The 22,749-nt window shown below is 45.1% G+C and overlaps 1 protein-coding gene across 1 annotated transcript in view; it reads left to right on the forward strand.

The window, feature by feature from the left end:
• The window catches only part of GALNS (galactosamine (N-acetyl)-6-sulfatase), a 242,258-nt gene that overhangs the window by 74,644 nt on the left and 144,865 nt on the right, over nucleotides 1-22,749 (forward strand). Inside the window, exons 5-8 of the mRNA XM_085639221.1 lie at nucleotides 4,720-4,863; nucleotides 5,451-5,517; nucleotides 8,344-8,471; nucleotides 18,905-19,044. Coding sequence (XP_085495347.1) covers nucleotides 4,720-4,863; nucleotides 5,451-5,517; nucleotides 8,344-8,471; nucleotides 18,905-19,044 — 479 coding nt within the window. The remainder of the gene's footprint in view (nucleotides 1-4,719; nucleotides 4,864-5,450; nucleotides 5,518-8,343; nucleotides 8,472-18,904; nucleotides 19,045-22,749) is intronic.

Raw genomic sequence — 22,749 nt, forward strand, 5'->3', positions numbered from 1 at the left:
GCCTGGCTGACTTATGCTCCCACCCCCAGAGTAGTCTAAAGCTATTCCTGATGGCTACAAAATCCTTTACCAGAGTTATGATCAGGAGCAAGGAAGTAGGGTTGTAGTCTTTGCTCACTCCCATCTTCCAAATCGATCGCAGTAAACTATGGGAAGAGCAATGGCAAGGCTTGCTGGCCTGCATGCTGTCTGCATCACAGAGTTTTAGTTGTATTCTGTGGTCATATACCGCCCTCCAAATGCCTCCACAGATTCCATTCTTGATGTTATAACAAAAGCCTCCATTAGATATCAACAGCTAGTTATGTTAGGCAATTTTATTATGCATACAATTCCCATTATAAATTACTAGTGCTTGAGTTTCTACAGGCCATGGAAACACTCATGCTGGAACAACTAGTTCAGGGGACCACTTGTGGAGCTCCCCATACCTCAGGCGTGGTCTATCCTTTCTGAGGCCGGGACCAGCCATCATTTCATTCAACTGTCTGTTGATGCTAGAGTTTCACAAAACCCAAGGCATGTTTGAGGGGCAAACAGCGTTTACAACGCTGACATTACATTGCCGTGCTTTTGCAACGTGGATGTTACAACAACCGCGTTGTTAGTACGCGATACCTTTACATCACAAGTCATTAGATCGACTTGGTGTAGGGGGCGCTCTAAACTAAGGCATAGTATAATTTACTATACCCACACCCTCCCTACTGTTGCACACGCTGGAGTTGGAATAGTAAATTATACTATTGCGAAGTCCAGCGCACCCCCTACAGCAAAGTGATCTAATGACTTGCAATGTAAAGGTATCACGTTCTAACAACGCGGTCGTTGTAACGGTCACGTTGTAATAGAACGTGATGTAATAGCATGCGTAGTAACGTGCTATATTCGTTTGAGGCTACTGCTGCCTCGCACTGGGATAAACTTGAATGTGCCTGCTGCCCTTAATGAACTATCCTTGAAACTCACTTTGCCCACAATTGGAGATGTTAATCAAAATACTTATTTGTTGAACAATGCTATTAGTTACATCTTACCTTGGCATGTGCCTACATCCTATGGTGAGCAGAGAGAGACCACTATCAGAGAATCCCTTTTTTAAATGGACTATTAAAGGCTGAAAAACTAAAAATAAGACAACTTGAATGCAGATACTGGAGAGTCTATAAGGGGATAGACCTTGGTGCCGAAAAGGTTATAAAAGTGGCATAAATATGTCAAAATAAGTCTACTTGAATGCATAAATCTCTACAGTGAAAAGCATCCTGAAAAAGTTTTCCAAGGTGCTGAAATCCATTGCCAACCCCAAAAGGGCTGATACCAATGTTTGTCCTTCTCAGGATCTTCGTAATAAACTATCTTCCCTTTTCTCATAAATTCTGGAGATGGAGAGAAAAATTGCCGATTCTCAAGGCCCGCTGAAATTTACAATTCCCCTTTGTGTTCAAGTACTATCAATGTCATATTTGCCCAAATGGCAATCTTTTGCTATTCCAGATGTGCAAATAGTGGAATCTTTAATGAAAATAAAATCACCCTTTGATCCCTGTGCTGATCGCATTTGGCAGCTTACTACTCTTGACAGTGGTGGGGGCAGTCCACCTGTGCATTCAGGCTTCACTGCATTCTGAAGTCCTTCCCTGCAGTTGAAATTGAGGCGGTATTGCCCCTCTATTAAAGATGTCCAACTCTGATCCTGAAGATACTGCCAACTATTGCCTCATCAATCTTTTCCTAGAATTCAGAAAGATCTTGGGAAAAAAATGGTGGTTACCAACTATCCGAGTACCTGGAAGCAAATAAGGTCCTGAACGATGGGCATTATGGCTTACATTCCGGAAACGGCTGTGTGGGCAGTAACCGGGGTGGAAGCAACCTAGGCAAGGGGGGGCGAAAGGAACCCAGGTCGGGGGGAGGGAAGCAAGAGGGCACAGGTTGGAAGAAGCAAAAAGCAATTTGTGAGAGAAAAACCTGGTGTGGGCAGGGGATACAGGTGCAACGAGCAGGCAATGGGGAGGGGAGGAGAGTAGAGTAGAGTAGAGGGGAGGGGAGGAAATGCAACGTGTGAGAGGACGGTGTTAATGGGGAAAGCAACATTCAGGGCAACATGGAGAGGCAATGTGGCACAGGTGGGAGAGCAGCACATGAGCAAAAAAATAATATGGAGGAAGTACACTAGGCTGAGCGCAGCATGGACGGGGACATGGAGAAGCACATAGACTGCAGAGAGCAACAGGGACCGCTGGTGGGGGTAGAAGTTCACAAGGAAAATACGCACTCTCATGGAGTGCTTGGTTGAAATGAAAAAAGTATTGCTTGAAAAGCAAGCAGTAAAAGCCTAGAATCCAACAGATCAAAAGTGATGGTAAAAAGTTAATGCTCCATGGGAGGGACAAACACAAGATTGACAAGCTGGGACCCGAATAAGATGTAGGTAAATGAGAGTGACAGGAATGCAAACAAATGGTAAGCAATGGAAAGGCTCAAATCCCCTGTAAGTTCTTGGTAAGTCCACAATATGTCATGCAACAGACAGCACATGCACTGTCTAGCCGACGAGAGCAAAAAATGTCTGAAACGGGCATTGCAGATATTGCAAGAACACATATTGATAACATCACAACTAAAAGGCAGTATATCGGATCAGTCTCTTGTAGAGTTACCACCAGGAAGGTATGGATATAGCCAGTACAGATCTTAGAAATATTATCAGTCTTTTGATCTAATGATTCATCAAGAAGTGAACCACAAATTAATGATGACAAAAAAGCTGGATAAATCTGCAAGTCCTTGTATGAGCCCTTGGGTGCCATGGCTTTGCTGTGGTGAAGACAGACTGCCTGCCTGCATGGGACATTGAAAGTCAGTTAATGAAATGTTTTTTAATTCATCAATCGGTTGCATCTGTTGTTATGTTACTGGTGTGATGCACATCTGCGGAGGCAGAGTTTGTAAAGCTTTAAGATGTCTGAGATGTGGATTTTTGCACAGAAGTGGGCTTTGTAGTTATCCATTCTTGAATCCGGTGTGCAGATATTGTAGTGTCTTCTGCATTGTCTGTAGTTTGTTGCAGGTGTGCCAGGGAGTGCAACCTCACTGTTGTCCATTCTATGCATTACTTGTCCGGTCAATATAGTCTTGTCTGATAGTAGTTTAGCTTGACAGCTTTGTTCTATGCAGCATAGTGTTGTGCAATTCATGCCTGTTTGGTGGCTGCATTTGTTTCTGAGAGCAGTGAAAAATAACCAGAGGGTATTTCAATTTTTTTTGTGTTACTTGGGCATGAAGCAAGTGTCACAGAGACAAAGTCTTCTCTAGGAAAATTGTCTTGCAGTGGATCCCTTGCAAAGGATTGTAGCTTTGTCTTCCTGGAGTACACCGGTGGCTGCTGCTGATCCTAACCAATGGGGTTCAGGTACAGTGTGCATCACCTCAAGTAGTCGGGTGTGTCACATGGTAAACAGATGTAGAACCAGCCATTCGCTGAGTAGCCGTCCCATCAGTGAACCTGCTGCCCTCTGTGTTGATTTTGATATGCCTATCCAATCTGATGTGGTTTGAAGCAAACATCCGCTAAGTATGTCGGGATGCATTGTTGATGGAACAGGATCTTGTAAACCTTCCTCCCCCAGCTTTGATGATTGTGGATCCACTTGTTCAAGTTTGACTGTATCATCCTAGCTACCCATTGTCTGTGAATATGAAGAGATACAAGAAGGTGAGAGACATTAGAGCAGCAGAATGTCACAAGGTTAAAGATCACCTCACTAGGATTCTAGCAAAAGTATGAAACTTTATCGAGTAGTTTTATTGCTTCTTGACAGAATTATCGGAATTATCATCCTTCGGTATTATGGTGATGCAACTTTTTGAATTGTTTAAGACATTTAGGCAGTATGGCTGGCTATCACAATACGTCTGAGGGAAGGGTTTAGGAATCTCTTACTGTGACTGGCTTGAATTAATTCCACCTTGTCTTTAGCAAGTATCAGCTCTGACATTTCCATCCATTAGGTTTTCTCAGTGAGTCTCCCTAAGTGAAAGGGGTACATAAACATGGGTTGCGAGCTACACTCAACCTGATTTGGCCAAATAAGACCAAAATGCTCCTGTGGTTTGTTGCTTCTGTTTCTGTGCAGCAGAAATGTTAATTCTGGCTAGTAATGTGGTCATAACTGCGCCAATGGGTAGGGGTTTGCATATTTGTTGGTCCTCTTTTATAATGGTATTATGGTACAATTGCAGAGTAAAATTTTAAAGCGTGTCTAAAGTAGTTAAGAAGTATTTGTTCAAGCCTTTCCTTCACTTTGTGGTGGTCTTATTGAATTCCACTATGTTGTTTGATTTCCATGACCAGTAACTACTATGAAATGCTTTTATCATTGACAACTTAGTTTGAGGCACCATATCATTCTATGTGTGTGCGTGCGTGTGTGTGTGTGTTTATCACGTGGTTTATGGTGATGACTCGCTGTGAGTAATTGGATCTCCCTGAATGCACTGGGAGGTCTTGAGTAATTCTGTTGGTGGAAAAGCCCTCCCTGTTACCCATTCTTACCATACACTTCAGGTGCATCAGTAAGTAAGGCCTTCTGTACCCAATGAGTTAAGAGGCCCATGCCCTTCACTCAAGGCTCACTCCATAACTCTGTCACATCCCTTCCTTGGGTGTCTATACTCAATGTCACACTCTGGTGCTAACCACCATTTCTGTTTCAGGCACCTGGGTCACCGCGCTCAATACCACCCCTTGAGGCATGGATTCGACGAATGGTTTGGTTCACCCAACTGTCATTTTGGACCCTACGACAACAAGGAGACTCCCAACCTTCCCTTGTACCGCAATATGGATATGATTGGCAGGTTTGCATACAGCCTACACCTTAGCAGTACCATTTATTTTTGAATATTTGACAGATCAACCTAGGCCCACCCAGATAAATCTCACTCATGGCTATGATTTGCACGAAAGCGCAGCCACCCAGTTGCCCAGCACCACCTTCCACGTGGCGATTCTTCTTATTATGGGACATGGTATACAGATAAGCTCAGAACACATGTGCATGTTTGATGAAAATGCCAAAACACCCCAGACACATCTCCCTTTGGAGCATCATTGACAGATAAGCTTAACACCCGCCAAACACTTTACGCTCTTCAGTATGTGTGACAGGTACAGATTCGGCCCATCCATGCTTCAGCCCAGCCCTACACCAAACCCATACACACAGCCACACACACACAGTGTAAGAACTGAAGTGTTCTGCTGCCTGATCTGTCTAAACTCTGATAAAATGGTATGTTGTAGTAGCCTGTAATTTATTTCACAATAATTGTGTTGAAGTCTTAAATTTAGCTGCTGGTCTTTGCATAAAAAAAATGTATATTTGAAACCTGAAGGTGCCTGTGAGTAGTAGTTGCTGAATCCTATTTACTCTGCTGTATTGAAGGTATTATGAAGATTTTCCAATTGATCTCAAGACCGGCGAGGCCAATCTAACCCAGCTCTACCTCAAGGTATGCACCACAGCTGTTTTCTGTCCATTTTCTCTTTACCCTCCAGTCTTGTCACAGTCTGGGCCATCCCTTGTACCTCAGCCACTTTCTTTCAGGCACCTGGTTCCTTTCAGATAGTATATTTAGGCTGCTGAGTTGGGAGGCAGAAAAACGAGCCGGTTTAGGGGTTATAAATACAAATCCCCCACCCTGTACCCTCAATTTTTGGCATTATTTACTGTCACCTTCTAGTGGAAGAGCAACTCAAGAGGTTAGGAGGCACACTGCAAGCTTCCTATGGATAGTTAACTGATGGCATGTGCTTTGTCACTTACATCCCCCATGGCTGTAACCATACTCTCTCCTGCGTGCACTCCGGTCTTGTAAGGTCACCCCATCACCTGCTCCAGCTGTTCGAAATCTAAATGGCCATTATTTTTCGCGTTCTCAATATCAGTCATTTACCTGTTTCTAATCAATCCAAATTTCTAGCCTCAAAAGGGAGCTGAAGCAACCGGAATTATTGATTTTCTTTTTTCCCAGAATAAGATCATTTGGTTATGTGCGAAAGATGGAATTAGAACCCAATCCTCCTTATTGCATGATCAAAAATGTGGTCGCTGAACCATGTCTCCCAACTCTCAGGATTTCCTCAGTAGTCAAGCATTTGGGAATTTCATGATTGTATTTACTTCATGTATAATTTTTCCCTCAATAAGGCTAACTCTTTTGCCCCGCCAGTCAAATGCAGCATGCAGTGTGTCATTTGCGGTTATTTGCATAACACTTAAAAGCACCAACAGTTAGCCACTGGGACCAGAATTTGTGGTCAAATGGGCAAGCTGGGATTAGAATTCAGGTCACTAACTTCAACAGACTTATAAAAAGCCCAGCATTGTAACGACCTTTGCTACTTTCACACTATTGGTTAGGATAACCATTTCTAAGGTAATTCTACGCGCAATATGTTTTCTTGGTTTTTCAATACAGAAAGGCAAGTGTTTAGAAACGAAAACAAAGTTTGGAGCAGTATCCTGAACCTCAAATGGTTGTAAGTTGGACTCATTATATGTTTGTTCCTTTTATGTGCAAAAATGTATGAACAGGAGTCCTCTGGCGCGATGAATTGTGACTTGAAGCTGAGCTGGGTATTAGAAAGGGATCTCTGGAGATTTTACAGATGTTGTGCCATGTCCCTGGTCATCTTCAATGATGGATTATCACTTCCTTACCTAATAGCACCAGGATGACTAGTTCATTGCTCCGTTTGGTATCATGAGCTACTTCTAGTATCTCAGTTATCACTGTCTTTAAACAGAGGAAGCTTGTTATCTTCTGGGATTAAATGTACACTAGGCAAGCCTCTATTTTAACAAAACTGTTCTCATGAGGGTTAATTTTGTAGGTCAGCTATGTCTCATTAGCTTACATTTTAAGACCTATGCCAGAGGATCAAATCCAGTCACCTGGAATTTTCTTGCTTTCCAGCGCTCAATAGGACATCTAGTGGGGATTCAACATTTATCTACTCCATTGAGATTCCTTGAGGATGGAGGTAAAAATGATATCCACCACCAACGGGCTTTTTCTGAGACCCCCAGCTACCTTCTTAAATCTGGTGATAAAAGTGCTGTAGTCGATTGTGGCAAATGCTGCGATGAATCGATCAAACTTAGACATTTCAAACTAGTGCATAAACATTTTTTAATGTTTTGAACAAAAAGCAAATGTTTCGAGGGGCATCTCCCAGTTTTTACAAATGTCTGTTCACTACCTGAACGCTTGGGTTACCACTACTCAATGCCGCCAAATTTGTCTGAGATTTTCTGAGGGAGGAAGGTGCGTGGTAATAAATGAAGCTTCTGTGTTTAACTTGGTTATTAATAAGAATGCCCAATGCTTGCATCTTCTACCACTGGACATTGTTTAAACTATCAGGAACCCCTTGGCATTCTGGCTCTTTGCCATCTCCCTAGATGCTTTAATCCCCATGGACTTCTCCTACCACCCTTATGCCTCTAACAGCCAAACATTTATCTGTTTTCTATTAGTCACCCTCTCTGTTGGAAACCTTTGAGTTTATGTCCCCTTAAATCTAACCGGAAGGCTGGATCTGTACCACAGCAGCCATTTTCCAGCTGCTCTGTAAAGGGACGATCTGCCCCACCTTCCTTTTCCCACTGCTAAGTGTTTCATGAAGCCGCCTGCCTAGAACAAGCTGGCTCTTATCACAATCTGGGATGGGGTCTCTTCCACAAGATTCAGGGCCTGATTTGGATCTTGGCGGACATGTTACTCCAGCACACATCCTCCCTCCCACCACTGGAACCTGATAAGATGGTTGTCTGTCAACCCTGCGTCCAGAATATTGGACGCTCTCCTGTGTCTTCAGTGCTGTTTACTGCTTATCACTTCCTTATCTGCCTGCTATTCTTTCCTCCCATCCGTCTCCCCATCTCTTGGATATTCCTGTGCTTGTTTGTGCTTCATCTTACTCCTCCTATAGGCATCCATCCATTCAGTAATCCTGCAAGTTGCATTCTCAATGTCTCCTGTAATCACAATTACTTCGGAATTCTGAATTTCAACCCTTATTCGCTCTCTACTCGGATTTGTAATCTCCTGTATAACAAGTTGTGTTGCTGTGTAGAGCAATTGTCTTTGAAATGCTTCTGTTCAATCCAGTGGACCATACCTACTTCTGTGTGTTCTGGGTGCACTGGGGCTGTGATGTAGATGACATTTTTCTGTAGATTGACCCATTTAAGACAAGGCCTTTTAGAGCTTTGTTCCATGTTGTATGGTGTATACTTTATTATTTACACTCTCCTTTGCACTTATTTTCAGGAGGCACTAAACTTTATCGGACGGCAGCATAATAGTGATCAGCCGTTCTTTCTGTACTGGGCCATTGATGCCACTCATGCACCTGTCTATGCTTCCAAGAAGTTTCTAGGCACCAGCCAGAGGGGGCTGTAAGTATAATTGTTCTTATTTGTAGTAGTTTGTTTATGTAGAGTGACGGGGTTAAAAGGATGTAGTGGTCTGAAAGGAGAGAGAATTAAAAACCTTGCTTGCAAATGACCACAACTCCCTTTTGAGTGTTTTTGGTGGTGTATTCATGAGGGTGAAAATCGTTTGTCGGGCATCAGTCAATATTCCAGAAACGAAGCATTTAAGTGCCAGTCCTCATCCTTCCCTACAAGAGGGAGAGAACCCTTCTCTCCTGCTAGCCTGGAGTAGTGTAGACGTGACTGCATGAAGTACTTCACCTACAGGAAGGCAGATATTTGTATCTGTTATAGTATGTTAGTGTTTTTGTACATCACACTGCATATATCCCTAGGGCTGTCCACAAAATATAACCAGTTATATCTTCCAACAGGTTGTTCATGTATGGTTAAGCCTAGATAGATTTTTAAACAATTCCTAAATCTTTCAATGTTCGATTGGTCTCCAAGCATTGTTGGAAGAGCTCCCTGTCACCTTGCACCAACCACTTAAAGGAAGATGGCCCCCAACCACCACTTTCCACATCCTGTGGGGGGAATCTAGAAGATCGTGTTCACTACTAGGCTATTTTAGGTAATATGGGAATTTTGTGGGGCTGACAAAGCGCAGGTCAACTAGTCATTCTCCTCCAGAGCATCATTTTCAGGTGAACAAGATCTGAGCATTCCCAGACACTGAAGCAAGCCTGCCCAACCCAACTAGGATGAACATTCCAATATTAAGATTCTAAAAGGGACACCCATGTTGTGTAACCATTGTTTAGGTGTTATCCACTGAATGTTCCACACCGTTGGTAAAATGATTTATACTTTGTGCATCCAAGAACCATTTCTATGTCGGAGGAGCACTGCTATGGGCAAGTCATTGTAGTGTCCAAAACATGCAACTATAATACTATATTGATTGCCGGAGGCCAAACGAATAAGGACAAAAGTAAACCGATGAGATGATTCAGTGGACAAGTGCTATAAAAAAGAAGCAAAAAACAAGAAAGAGATATCTGAGCAAATGTGAGGATCCAGAGGGAGAGAGAGAGAGAGAGAGAGAGAGAGAGAGAGAGAGACATGATACTGATGGAAGGACGCAGACAGGCGAGCTGTCATGGCGCACACACACATACACGCACGAGGAGCTAAAACAGGGGGCGTAATCTAGCTCCACTAACTAGAGGGAGTGAGTCAGAGAAGGTATCTTTGTTTAATGTATTGAGTAGGTTTGGGGGCTCCTTTCTAATTAAACTGAAGATATAAATGGTTAACTGAGAGATGTCCAGTAGTTCATCATAACAATACCTTTTGTCTTGGGTTCTGTTCTGAATCTCAAGGGCTTGGAAGCTCTTCTAGAATGGAGTGGTAGAGCTGTGAGCCTGCAATGAAACAAGCATAGCAAATCGTTGAACAGAATTACCCCATCCGCTGCACAAGAGCAGACCACTTCAGAAAACATTCCATGGATATTAATAGCACTTGAGGGGGTCCCAGTAATTGCACCAGGAACTTCTAGGGACATTGTTTCCTTGGAACTCTGGAGAAGCTACAAATGATGTCTTAACACCAATTGAAGACAAAGGTTTAAAGAGTGCTACAGGGATCTTGTTATTCTCAGATCACTCGTACTCTTTGTCTAAACATTGAAGTGTGACACCGCAGGTAGATTAGGTTGAACAGTCTAAACAGGTTTTGCATAGTGTGCCCATGTTCCAAGTTGACCTAGACATCCATCCTCTCTTGGGGAGATTTTGTAGTGGAGTGTGAGGGTTTATGCGATCACAGTGAGTTAGTTTTCCTCTTACCTTGTCTACTGGAAGGTAGGCTGCCCATTTTTTGACTCCTTTGTGGAGCAACATGCGGGTCCTTCTGTACTCTATAGCTTCCCATCTTTGTCTACAAATCCCAGCCCTCTCGTGGGTCACGTTGTTCATCGTTCTGCTAATAACACCAAACTTTATTTAAGTGGTTTCCTCTGCAACATCCTTATATGCTTCCTTTACAAGCTCCTTCTCTGTTCGGACATGAAAGCTCCCTAACACGTTTCCAAAACATATTGAGGGTTGTCAACCACCATCTAAAATTTAGAAAAGCAATGAAAATGTGGTTGTTGCCAGACTCTGTTACTCAGGTTTGTATACACTATTGTCGGCACATAAATCTATTTTAAATACCCTAACTTGGACCGGGAGCAGTGTAGTCCCAGTGCGGACTTTGGTGCTCCCCGACTGAAACCGTCTATTTTAGTTAGAAAAATATTGTTATTAGAATGACACACAAAGATTATCTTTTCAATGATTTTATATAAGAATTGATTGAATGTGAGGATCTGGGTGTACGATATCATATGGCTGTGCGGCCTTATCGTGGAGTACACTCAGACCTTACTTGTTCTAGTCAGTATTGTTTACTCAACCATAGCTCAACCCTGGGTAGCTGTAGCTGCGAGCAGTTAGGATTGGCAAATGAACTTTGTGTAAAGCATTTAACAGTGCCATACAACGAAATGGGAAAATCACACACCAAGAAAAAAAGACACAACACTAATTTATAAAAATAGAGCGTATTCAGCTGTGTAACTGGACATTTGGCCGCCCATGGCGGTCTCTGCTTTTGCTGCCCTGCAGCAGCTGCATGCAAGAGTGGGGGAGGCTGGCGATTCCTGTGTTTGCAGGTAAGAGTGGGGGGCTGCCCCAGACTGCCCCACTTGGTACGCCACTGAGCGTAGTTTTAAGAGTTTTTAGAGACCTTGATCATTAAAATCCACCAGAGGGTTCTGGAGTTACACATTTTAGAACTTTTGATCACTTTATATGCAGCCGCAATCAAGCTTTGGCAAACGTGAAGTTGAAAACCTTTGAAAAGCTTGGAAAAGTTAGAACGTGTGTTCCGGCCTGGCTTGCATGACCAAATCTAACAGGGACGCGGTCTAGGGGACCAGAAAGGATACTTCAGACAGGTTCCTGGTCACCCGAGCGTTTTTAAAGCAATATCCCAACTTTAGATCTCAACAGCCATAGAAGTCAATAGAGTGGTCTTGATGCTGACGAATGCAGCCAAAGAGGCTCAAAAGGATGCTCCGGTAGTGGTGCAGTCAACAGGGGTGTCTCTTGGTGGGTTTTAGGACCACGGGTGATGTGGGGTGACTTTGGCCACGGAGATTGGGGTCCCTTGAAGTCCTCTACGTTGCAATTGTCGGACAGCTGATATTGGACTACTGTTCGCAATGCACTACAGTTGGATGCAAAGCCTTTGGTGGGGGCTGGTGTCATTTGAGTATGAGGAATCCAACTTGGAACAGCACTCCTGGGTCTGACAGACTCTGTGCAGGTTTTGGCTATCTTGGATTCTCTCTGTTGTGGCTGGCGACTGGTAGTGTCAAATCTTCTGCGAGGGCTACCACTTTGTCGGTTTTGGTTCTTGTGTTCCTGGAGCTGGTTCCAGGGGATCAACCACCTTATCCTTGGAGTCATGGGAAATCGACTTTTCCTGGGGTCAGGAGCTGCAGGCACAGTCCCTGTCTTGTTAGCCCAAAAGTACAGCAGGCGCAGTCCCCTCGACTGTGCAGCCTCTCTATGCGCAATTCCGGGGCAGCAGGGCAATCCTTCTTAGCTCCTCTCTTCTTCTCCAAAGTGAACTAAGGCGTAGGGTGCCAGGGGTGCAATATTTATCTCAGAAATGAGCCCCGAGGGGACCACTCGGTCACTAGTCAATGGGCAACCGAGTGCCCTCCTCTCTAGTGCTGACATTTCTGTAATGTGTGACACCTGGCTATCCCAGCGTACCCCATTCCTGCCCCTGTCAAGATGGCATGACCCTTTCTCTATTGTGAGGAGCAGAGTAGCCCACCCTAGGGGTGTGGCTGCCAGTGGGCTACACACCCATGGGAAAACCGGTTTGGGCCCTGGTTTCCCTCTCCTGGGCTGTCTCCTGATTGTCTGCAGGAACAAAAGGCATCCTGCTCAGGGATGTTGTTATCAGCGACTCTTCAAAGGCGGCTTCACTTTTGAAGCCTACCTTTTGGGCTAACACCCTGAGTGGCCATCCTGGGAGCGGAGGTCACACCTCACTCTACGCGACAGCGTTTGTTCCCAGACCTGGGAGTTGTTCACATGTCTCCCCAGGCGGTCAGAAACCTCCTTGTGTGTCATGGCCTTTGTGAGACAACTGTACTAGCTGGATTGCAGGGCAGCAACTTTCTAAAAGTTGCCTAACTTTAATAGTGACTTTAAATCTAAGCTGGCCATCAGGTCGGATTTAATGTTCCAATTAATGTGATTACCTGACACTGTGAGTTGGTCCCCATCAGGAGTTAGGCGGGTTGGAGTGCCACCATTTAGCCCTGTATTAGCCAATGGGGCTCCTAACCTTCCCCATCAAAACAACAGTTTGGAAGTGTTGCTGTTAAAACATATTAAAACATATGTCTTACTTAATAATATATAGCTCCTTGCCATAGGAATCTATAGGCTTTCTCTAGGGTAGACTTACATATATTACGTTAGGGAAGTTGTCCATTTTCCATTAGGTGTAATGGCAAAGTCGAGTTAGCAGTGTGACACATTGTCTTGCCAGTCTGCAGTGGCTGGCTGGGATCCATTTTACTTCTGTTACACGCAGGATGGCACAGACAGTGCTGCAGTTGTGTGCACACTGTGCCTTACATGCCCTGGGTACCATTTACTAGGGACTTATAAGTAAGTCTGTCCGTGCCAATTGAGTGTATCCAGTTAAACATAACTTTTTTATAGGGTTAACCAGTAGCACTAAGGTCTGGTTGGCAGTCTTTCGTGCACTCTCGGAGTCGAAAAACCACCAGCATCAGTCCAAAAAGTGGGGGTGAACAGGCTAAACGATGCATATCTTTACAATCGGCAAATTACAGCAAAGAATATAAATAATTTCAAAGAACTCAGTACATTTATAAATGAAATACGGCATAGATTTGCCTTCTAAGATGGAAGTTAGGGGGGTCTTCTAACTATCAAAATCCACACTTTTATATAGGGCTTTTGACAAAGAGGTTCATACATTCAATTGGGATGCATGATTCTCATAGATCGGACCAATAGGAAACATCTTAAAAGAAACATTTTACTACTGAATACACTCGAAGATTCTCTCAGCACAAGGGTACATTAAGATTCACCCATTCTCACAGCTTTAGATGTACAATGTTGCTGGTACATTGTTTACACAGCCTGGGACAGTAAGATCTGCCCTTGATTAAGCGCAACAAGGAAATCTCTCGAAGAGCCTTTTCTGCTTATTCAAGCTAAAAGGAAATTAGTTTTGTTTAGAAACAGTCATCTTCTGATATCCTGTAACTTTGAGTAAAGATGGAGGACAGTTTTAACGCAAACTAATGTTGGAACAAGCGCCAATCTTAGTACTCTTTTTATTAACAGAAAATCAATGCTCACACTATCCACAGAGTTTGAATTGTAAAAGAAAAAGTGTGGTGCAGGAAAAATAAGTGCCGGGCCCCCAAAATGAGTGCTGGTGTTCCCTATCTGTAGAAAGCAAAACCAAAGGGGATGATGGATGGAGTGTTGAACATTGCACACACTCACCCCCAGTCAACTGATCTGGGTTTAATCCATCATCATTCTTTAGCTCACTCCGCCACCCCAGTTCAGGCATGGCCATGTGCAAGTCAGTCTGACCCTGTGCCTCATCGGAACAGTCCAGCCCGAACTGCCAAGCCATGTCTTCCCTGGACCGGAAACCAGCATCCTGGGACTGGTTTCTGGCTATTCAGCCGTCATCAGCCAGGCTAGCTTGAATCCAGTGGCAAAGTGAGCAAGGGACCCACGTCTGGGCATACCCTGCCAACTTAGGGTGAACAAAGCAAAACCAAAGGGGATGATGGACAGAGTGTTGAACATTGCAAGCACTCACCCCCAGTCAACTGATTTGGGTTTAATCCATCATCATTCTTCAGCTCACTCCGCCACCCCGGATCAGGCATGGCCATATGCAAATCAGTCTGACCCTGTGCCTCATGGGAACCGTCCAGCCCGAACTGCCAAGCCATGTCATCCCTGGACCGGAAACAAGCATCTTGGGACCGGTTTCCCTATCTGTAACCATTAGCTCAAATTAAGTACTGGCTATCTATCATACAGCGATACACGTAAGTCACTGTTAAATGCTGCCACATCAAGTCTGGAGCAGATCTCTAGGCTTCCTGCTGGACCCCAAATCACAGCATTCATTGCTGACAACTCATCCAACACACCTGTTTTCCCAGTGGTGGCTGCCTTGGAGGGGGGGGGGTTTGAACAAAACAAATTGAGAATAAACGTACCTGTGAACGCTGTCACCTGTCCTCCGTCCTCTTCTCTCAGCACTGGCAGCATGGAACAGTAGCACCCAGGCTCCCCGACCTTTCCAGCCAATCATGACGCTGCTGTCACCATGACAGCAGCATCGTGATTGGTCTGAGCGCCATGGTTCGGCACTCAGACAGGAGACTGTGCATGCTCTCCACTTAGGCTGCTACAGCCCGGTGGAGAACATGCAAAGTGCGCATGACTGTTGGCGGGACCAAGAGGGCCGGCCAAACCGTCATGCGCACTTAGAGAGTGCAAAGCACTCCTCCCTCTGCTCTGGCCAGCCCAGCCCTGCCCCACCCTAACCGGGCTCTGAGTCTGCACTGAAAAATAAAACGATAATAACATCATGTTATCATTTTATGTTTATTTTTTTTGCACTGCTCAAAGAGTAGTGGGGCGACGCTCCTCCACCTTAGCGCAGGAACCGCCTTAACCAACAAATGGAGTAGTTTCTTACTCAACCAAATTGAAAGTACTCTGGTGCCTCGTAAGTGGGTGCCAAAGCTCTATAGAAATCCTACAGTACGCTCAAACAACGATGTAGACTGGAGGATAAAGGAGTGGGTTTGCCCAGTTGCCTATTTAGTGCAATCAACTGTCTGGCTGCTCTCCTTTATTTTTTTTTTCACATGATCTTTCCCAGTCCCCGTCTCCTCAGTGTAGAACCCGGACCCCAGAATGATTCTGGGCCCAGGCATTTCATGTAAACTTCACTTAATGCTGTTGATGAAGAAATGTGGGTAAACAGTGTGATTGTGTCTCTACTGCAGGCACTATGCTATCAGCTGCATTGTACACGGGCATTGCTTGTACCTTGACATGCCAAAGATGTTGAGCTATTTTGAGCAACTATTGAAAGATGTGACTTTCTTTCTGAAATGGTTAGAAGAGGGAGAATTATACTGTGTTTGGGAAAACTCAGTGGCAGATGGCCTGTTGTGTTCTGGGCTCTGTTGACCTTGGAACAAGGTTTCTTAATTTGACCTTTCTGACTGGTGTTTCAAGCACTGTTATCTTTGTGTGGGCTGAGACTTCACTGTGTGTCTATACTATCTACTCTGTCCATACGAAGTATGTTTACAATTTCTTGCCAATTCAGTCATATTGGTGGTAGGATTTCAGAAAGCCATCAACTCCTCATTCTGTGAGCCTTGATTGTTACTCGCTATGTAACCCTTGTGAAACTTTCATGGAACAAATATTTCTCTTGGTCATATGGAGTTCAGATTGTGGGCTTTCCATGATGTTTTTCCACGGGCACTGGTGCAGATGGTATCTTTGACCGGTTCTGTAGTCTTTACCGCAGAGAGTAAAGGGTGGGGGTTGTAATATTGTTACAGCAATGGCCAGATGACCCCTGCAAGTAACAACGATGGGTTGGTGGGGCCGTATAACCGGGAATTCCGTGGGACGATGCTGACGGAAAATTTATTATTTATTACATTTTCCCTCAACATCGTCCCTCGGAATCCCCCCTTACACAGCCCCACCGCTGTTACCTGCATGGACCGCGGCTGTTGTGGACTGAACCATAAAACACCTTGAAGCCAGCAGCATGAGCCGTCTAGTTTGTGGTTGCTGTCCCAATATTGCCGAAACACTGCTTATGAAGGGATAGCTCGTCAGGATACAAAAGCAGTATAACATAACATAACCACGGAGCGGGTTTTAGAAAGAGACCTGTTCCTGACACGTTCCTGCTGACGTCTGTCCCATGCCAGCCGCCATTTTGTATTTAACGGTTTCTCATGCTCACAGACTGAAACATTCTGAGACTTTGCAATTGGCTTTTAACTATCGCAGTGTCATTTGCCAGGCCATGACGTCATTGTTTATGAACTGCAGTGGTCTTCCTCGGTTGTTCCCCCCCCCCTCCTCCCCCCTCTCCCCCAAGGACAATACATCATCCTTCCTATCAAAGTGATCACCTCTTGTTCAGTGTTCTGTTGAGGTGCTCCTGGAGCCAGCAACAAGGCCGCAGGTGAGAACAAGAGACATCAGGGAAGGGGGGCTGGGGGGGGGGGGGGGGGGTCATGTAGCGACAAGGAGCCTGGGCAGGGCTTACCTATCTTGCTTGTCTGCTCCAAGCACAGAGTGCTCATAAATGACCTGTAGAACAGGGGCACTCCTCCACTAAGGCGGAGGAGCGTCTCCCCACTGCTGTCAGAACAGGAAAAAGTAACATGATAATAACATTATTATCATTTTATTTTTCTTCGCTACGGGGTTGGGTTAGGGCGGGGCTGGTGTCAGAGTCTGGGAGGATTGATTCAGGCACACTCTAAGTGCGCATGATGGTTTGTCTGGCTGTCTTGGGCCGGCCAAACAGTCATGTGCACTTTGCATGTTCCCCACCAGGCTGTACATTCACAGGCTCCCTGTCCCTGTCGGAGCGCTGAATAATGGCGCTCAGACCAATCGCAACGCTGCATTGCAGAATTGTGATTGGCTTAGGGGAGCTTGTGTGCTTCGGGAACTTGTCAGGAAACAACGACGGAGGAGAGACAGAGGCGGCTGTGAGGAGGTGGTTTTTTTTTTCATTCTTATGTTTTGTCCCCCCCCCCCGCGCCGCACCACCCCTGTTCCCTGTCAGCCGCCACTGCTGTAGACTTAGCTATTACTACTGTGAGCAAGCACCTGTATACCTACACGGTTGACAATAATCTCTCTACAAATCTACTCATTGATTGGTCCTACGCATGCTCTACTACTACCTACGGGCTTAATATATACTTTTGAAAACTCCCCGGCATCCCTTTGAGGCTCATCAGCCATCTTTACCACCTTCCAGGGACAGCTTTCTCTAGCAGCCTGGAGACATTATCTCGGATTATTTACGTGGTATTGGACACAACTAATTGACCAGTGACCTGCACCAAAGTATGGAGCTTTGCGTTAGAACTGTACATGTGTGGCGATGAACAAGCTGCCTTCGTAGCATATGAGGACTGATGATCTCTACAGTGGGCTATGATTGGATCATAGGTGTACCCCATGTACCTATTTCCCAGGGACAATAATGCAGTAATATACCTGTCCTGCCAGGCACCACACTGCTAAGGGTATCATCTCTAAATGTGTACTCAGTTGTGCTAAAACCAGACAAATGTCTGTTAAAGATGTCATCAGTGTATCACGTTCTGTGTATGAACTTGAACAGTTCTATTAGTGTTTATTCCTACGCCTGAGATGATTGTGGAAACAGGTCTGTGTTTGTACTTGGGTGTCGTGCAGCTGCAGATATGCTTTTTGCATCTAGAGAAGGCAGAGGCCACACCTTGCTGCGGGAAACCAAATGACCACTGCTGCATCCTCCTTCCTGCATCACAGCAGGCACAGGTGAACTGTTTTGTATTGGTTACCTGCCAGTATCTCTTGGTTCCAATCCATAGCAGTGTAGGTACAGTTACCTGGTCCTGAAGAAATGCCACTGACCCTCCTGTTACCTAGGCATGAAACATGTTGACCTTTTAGTGATGTCAGTACAGTATTGGGACGGATAGCCCCACTGTTTTTACTGTATCGAGGGGGCCATCATGTTAAAGCAGTCCTTGGTCTCCCTTAGACTCTTTTAATCATTTGAACCTCACCCTACACCAATACCCTCTCACTGGCATTCACCATACAGCTAGATCAAAAGATCTCTGCAAGAGAGTCCCCAATGGGGGCACCGTCGAGCATTGCAGTGCCAGCTCGACGAGGAGCGCCCTATGATGAAGCATGATGCAATCCTGGGTGTGTGCGGGCATTCAGATCTGATCACCAGGATCCCCCTCCCCCGGGTCCACCTCATCATTTCTTTAGATCCATCCATGAGCGCTCTTTTCCTCCCCTGTTTATCTCTCTCCCCCCCCCCCCCAAGGGAACAGCACCCCTCTTTTTTGTTATATTGTTATATTGTCCCCAAGAGTGTGGGTCCTGGACCTCTCAACCAGTTCCTTGTCCATCTCTTGATTACTTGTCCTTCTATGTTCAGGGGTAGTGATGGCAGTACTGGTCAGGCTGTAGATGGTCTTTGAGCTGGCCGCATTATGAAGAAGCCCATGGAAAGGCTGTCTGTCTTTGCCCCAGGTATGGCGATGCCGTGCGGGAGATCGATGATGGCGTTGGACAGATCCTGGCACATCTCAAGAACCTGGGCATTGCAGAGAAGACGTTTGTGTTCCTGACATCTGATAATGGAGCTGCTCTCATTTCTGCACCTAATGAAGGTAGGAATCTGGGGTTTGTTGCCAGCGTTTATCTTGTAAGGATTCAAAGATGTGGGCGCCCATCTTCTCTAGACAGCTTCTAATACACACACTCAAAGATCGGATGTGAGTTAATTTCTAACACATTGTACGGCACTGGGGGACGTCAAGCATGAAAAAACACATGCTCAAGTCATGCATGGGACTACATGGTTTCATGGGAAGCTACAGTTATCGCTGTCTGCCACTGTCCCTAGCAGTGACTTTAGGAACCACCATGGGCTATGGATGCCGTTGCCAGTGGTCAATATCACTGGCAGCTGTAGGTACTACTGCTAGATATTTTTTATCACTGCTGGTTATGGGCATCATTAGTGATTATTTTTATATATATATTTATATAATATGAAGTGGTTCTCCTCCACGGACCACTCGCGCAGCGGCCCAATGAACAGTCAGCCTCCAAGATTTATTATTCAGTATTTCTTTTTATTATTATTCCATTGTCTTTAGTGAACGCTGCATATTTATGTGGCACAAATCCAAATCAAATAATGACCAATGCGTTTCAGCTGACGCCTTCAACTGGTTCCCTTTGGATGCCACTCACTGGTAGCCAAAGGGTGCACTGTTTCTATAGGTATTACATGTGGCTATATGTATCACTTGAATAAAGTAGGTAACGCTCCTGACTATAAGTTTCACTGGCACCTATTTCTATTTGTGCTGTATTTAGGGACCCCTGATGGCTATATGTATTATTGCTGGCTGGTTACTAGTGGTACCTGTAGCTACCTCATGTACTTAGGGCCTCATTACGATGACGGTTGGACCGCCACCATCAGCCCATTTGTGAAGGTCCCACCGCCATCGGACCCTGCCTCACCGCCTGCCGTATTTTAATGACGGGCGGATGGTTGGTGGTAAGAGAGACCAACCGCCACGGATCCCCATCGGAGGGAACTGCAATCCCTACAATGGTGGCAGTGCCTGCCAGGCACCGCGTAGGGATTACGATGTCCCTTCCCGCCGGCCTTTTTATGGCAGTTTACTCGCCATGAAAAGGCAGGCAGAAATGGACATTGGGGGCCCATAGTGGGCCCCCTTTCCCCCTTGGCCCTCAGACATGGGACATAGGGGGCACCTATGGTGCCTCCCTACATATCCCTGCACCATGTGGCAGGCACCGCATGGTTCCTGCCACATAGTGCAGGGATATACAAAAAGTCTATTTTTTGTACTGTGTTGTGTGCTTGCAGCCCACAGCACACGCCGCAATACATAAAATACACTTTGCGACCACCTTGAAGGCAATCCCATCGTAATTCCCATGGCGGGACTGCCATCAGTAAGTCGGCAGTCCCGTTCCCGATATGATGGCGGTCGGACAAAAGTCAGACCGCCATCATAATGAGACCCTATGTTTCCACAGGTACCGCTAGCATCTATAATTAACTCCAGGTGCCGATCAGTACCACTAGTAGTTAATGAATGCCACCGCCAGCTGCTTTATATCGGAGGCCTTTAAAGATATGGGTGTCTTCTGTAAGTATCTGTGGCACCTATAAGTGCTACTGTTTTGTGTAACTATCAGTGCTCGGCAGATATTTCCTCCCCTATAATCCACCACACAGAGAAGAGTTGGGCCGTTATATAGAATCATATCTGCTAATGCTGATATCACTTCAGATAACGTTGTAACACCACCGGAGACATGCACCCTTAGACGGAGCCACATACCTGGGGAAGGACAGTCAGATTTAAATATCCACTAACATCCTTTCAGACATGCACAGGTAGATCCTTTTTTGATAAAGGAAGCCTTTATGAACACTCAACTCGCTAAAAGGCACTTGCATGAACAGAAGAGTGCCTTGACTGATAGGAGTGCAGTGGGACTCTACACAGAAGGGTGTGAAGAACTTTCTGTGTAAGTAAGAAGGTCTACAGCAGCGAAAGGGAAAAGGATAAGAAATAGATGCCACAGGACAAGTAAGAAATGCCTAAGAACTGGGGGAAGGTGTTGAAAATTGTGGTGTTTGGCAGTGAGAGATACAATGAGTTTTGGGAATGACAGGGAAGGAGACTAGGGGAATAAAACCTGCGGTTCAAGTGAGTAAGGGAAACTGAAAACTGAAGACGAGTAAGGGATCCTAAGACTGGAGCGGAAAGGGAAGCTGAGTTGTAAGGTTGGTAGAGACTGGTGTTTTTTGCGAGATTTCAGATTGCGTAGAAATGGCAGGTGAGGTTGTTGGAGCATTTGGTTAAGGGAAGTGAGTTGGTAAGGGCCGTGGGGAGCGCATTTGGTACGGATGGTGAGGTAGGGGATTTCTGAAATGGTTATTAAGGCAGCACTTGCTTTAGGGTCAATGAGTTTGAGTAGCTTGGCTCAGAGTTGTATGAGTCCACACGTGGTTGATAGGGATGATAGAGGTAAATGTAATCAGGGGAATTGAGGGGTTTTGTTTAGTGGAGGAAGTGAGCCCAGTTCCCCTGGCCTGATTCGCTAGACGAAATGGCACATAATCTAGAATTACACCACAATTGCGTGCCCCGTCCATCTTGCGGCAACAAAGATGACTGTTAATGGAGAATTAGAGAACCCATTTGGATCATCCTTCAGATGAATCACTGACTTACGGTTCACAATCAGTGAAAAAAGTTTAATAGTAGACCTTCCCCCAAAGGAACACTTCGAGACTCTGACATTATCTGACTGCACCGTACACTGAGCATCCCAGCTCTCCACTTTTACCCCTCACATGACGCCACAGGGTTTTTGCACATGGACTGCCACCTATACTCATAACATTACTTTGTTGAACAGATTGAGAGGGCGTTCTTGATTGAGAGAATAAAGTAGAGAGCTGAGAGATGTATAGAGACTATGGGCCATATGTAGGTACCTCAATACCGGTCGGTAACGGCCGAAAATCGGTAAATATCCCGTTACCGACCGGTATTGAGGCACTTGAGATGTAGGTGGCCGATTTTCTGGATTCGGTATTTACCGAATCGGAATTTTAAGAAATCGGTAAAATACCGATTCGGTAAATTACCGAATCCAGAAATGCTATGTAGGGGGCACTCAAGTGAGTGCATTATTGGTGTCTGGATTCGTTATTTACCACCAACTACAAGTTGATGGTAAATGACGAATACCTTTAAAAAAGCATTTTTGTGCAATTTGTAAAGTGCCATGTGGCAGACATACATGCCCTTAGGGCATGTATGTGCGCCACATGTGCACACATGCACGAATCAGGGGTGCAACAGGGTGTCAATGTGACACCCTGCCACCCATGATAATGCCTCCCCTATTACCGATTCGGTACTTACCGAATCGGTAATAGTAACTGGCTTCCCATTCATTCCTATGGGCCTCCAGGCCCATAGGAATGAATGAGAAGGGATGCATTATTACCGATTCGGTAAATACCGATTCTTAAATACCGATATTTACCGAATCGGTAATAATTACCGATTATTTACCTACATACTATTTACCGATTCATAAATACCGAATCGGTAAAATTCGGTATTTATGAATCGGTAAATAGTATGTTACCTACATATGGCCCTATATGGTTTAGGAGAGGGATTTTATGAAAAGATAACAGGAGCCCAACTCACAAATGTCTTTGTGCCTGTAATTTGAAGTTAAGCTTGCAAATACCCTTTTCTGATAGAGCCTTCTACTTGTAGATTTCTTACCGTTGAATATTC

The sequence above is a fragment of the Triturus cristatus genome, chromosome 12, assembly GCF_964204655.1.
Source record: "Triturus cristatus chromosome 12, aTriCri1.1, whole genome shotgun sequence".
NCBI lineage: Eukaryota > Metazoa > Chordata > Amphibia > Caudata > Salamandridae > Triturus > Triturus cristatus.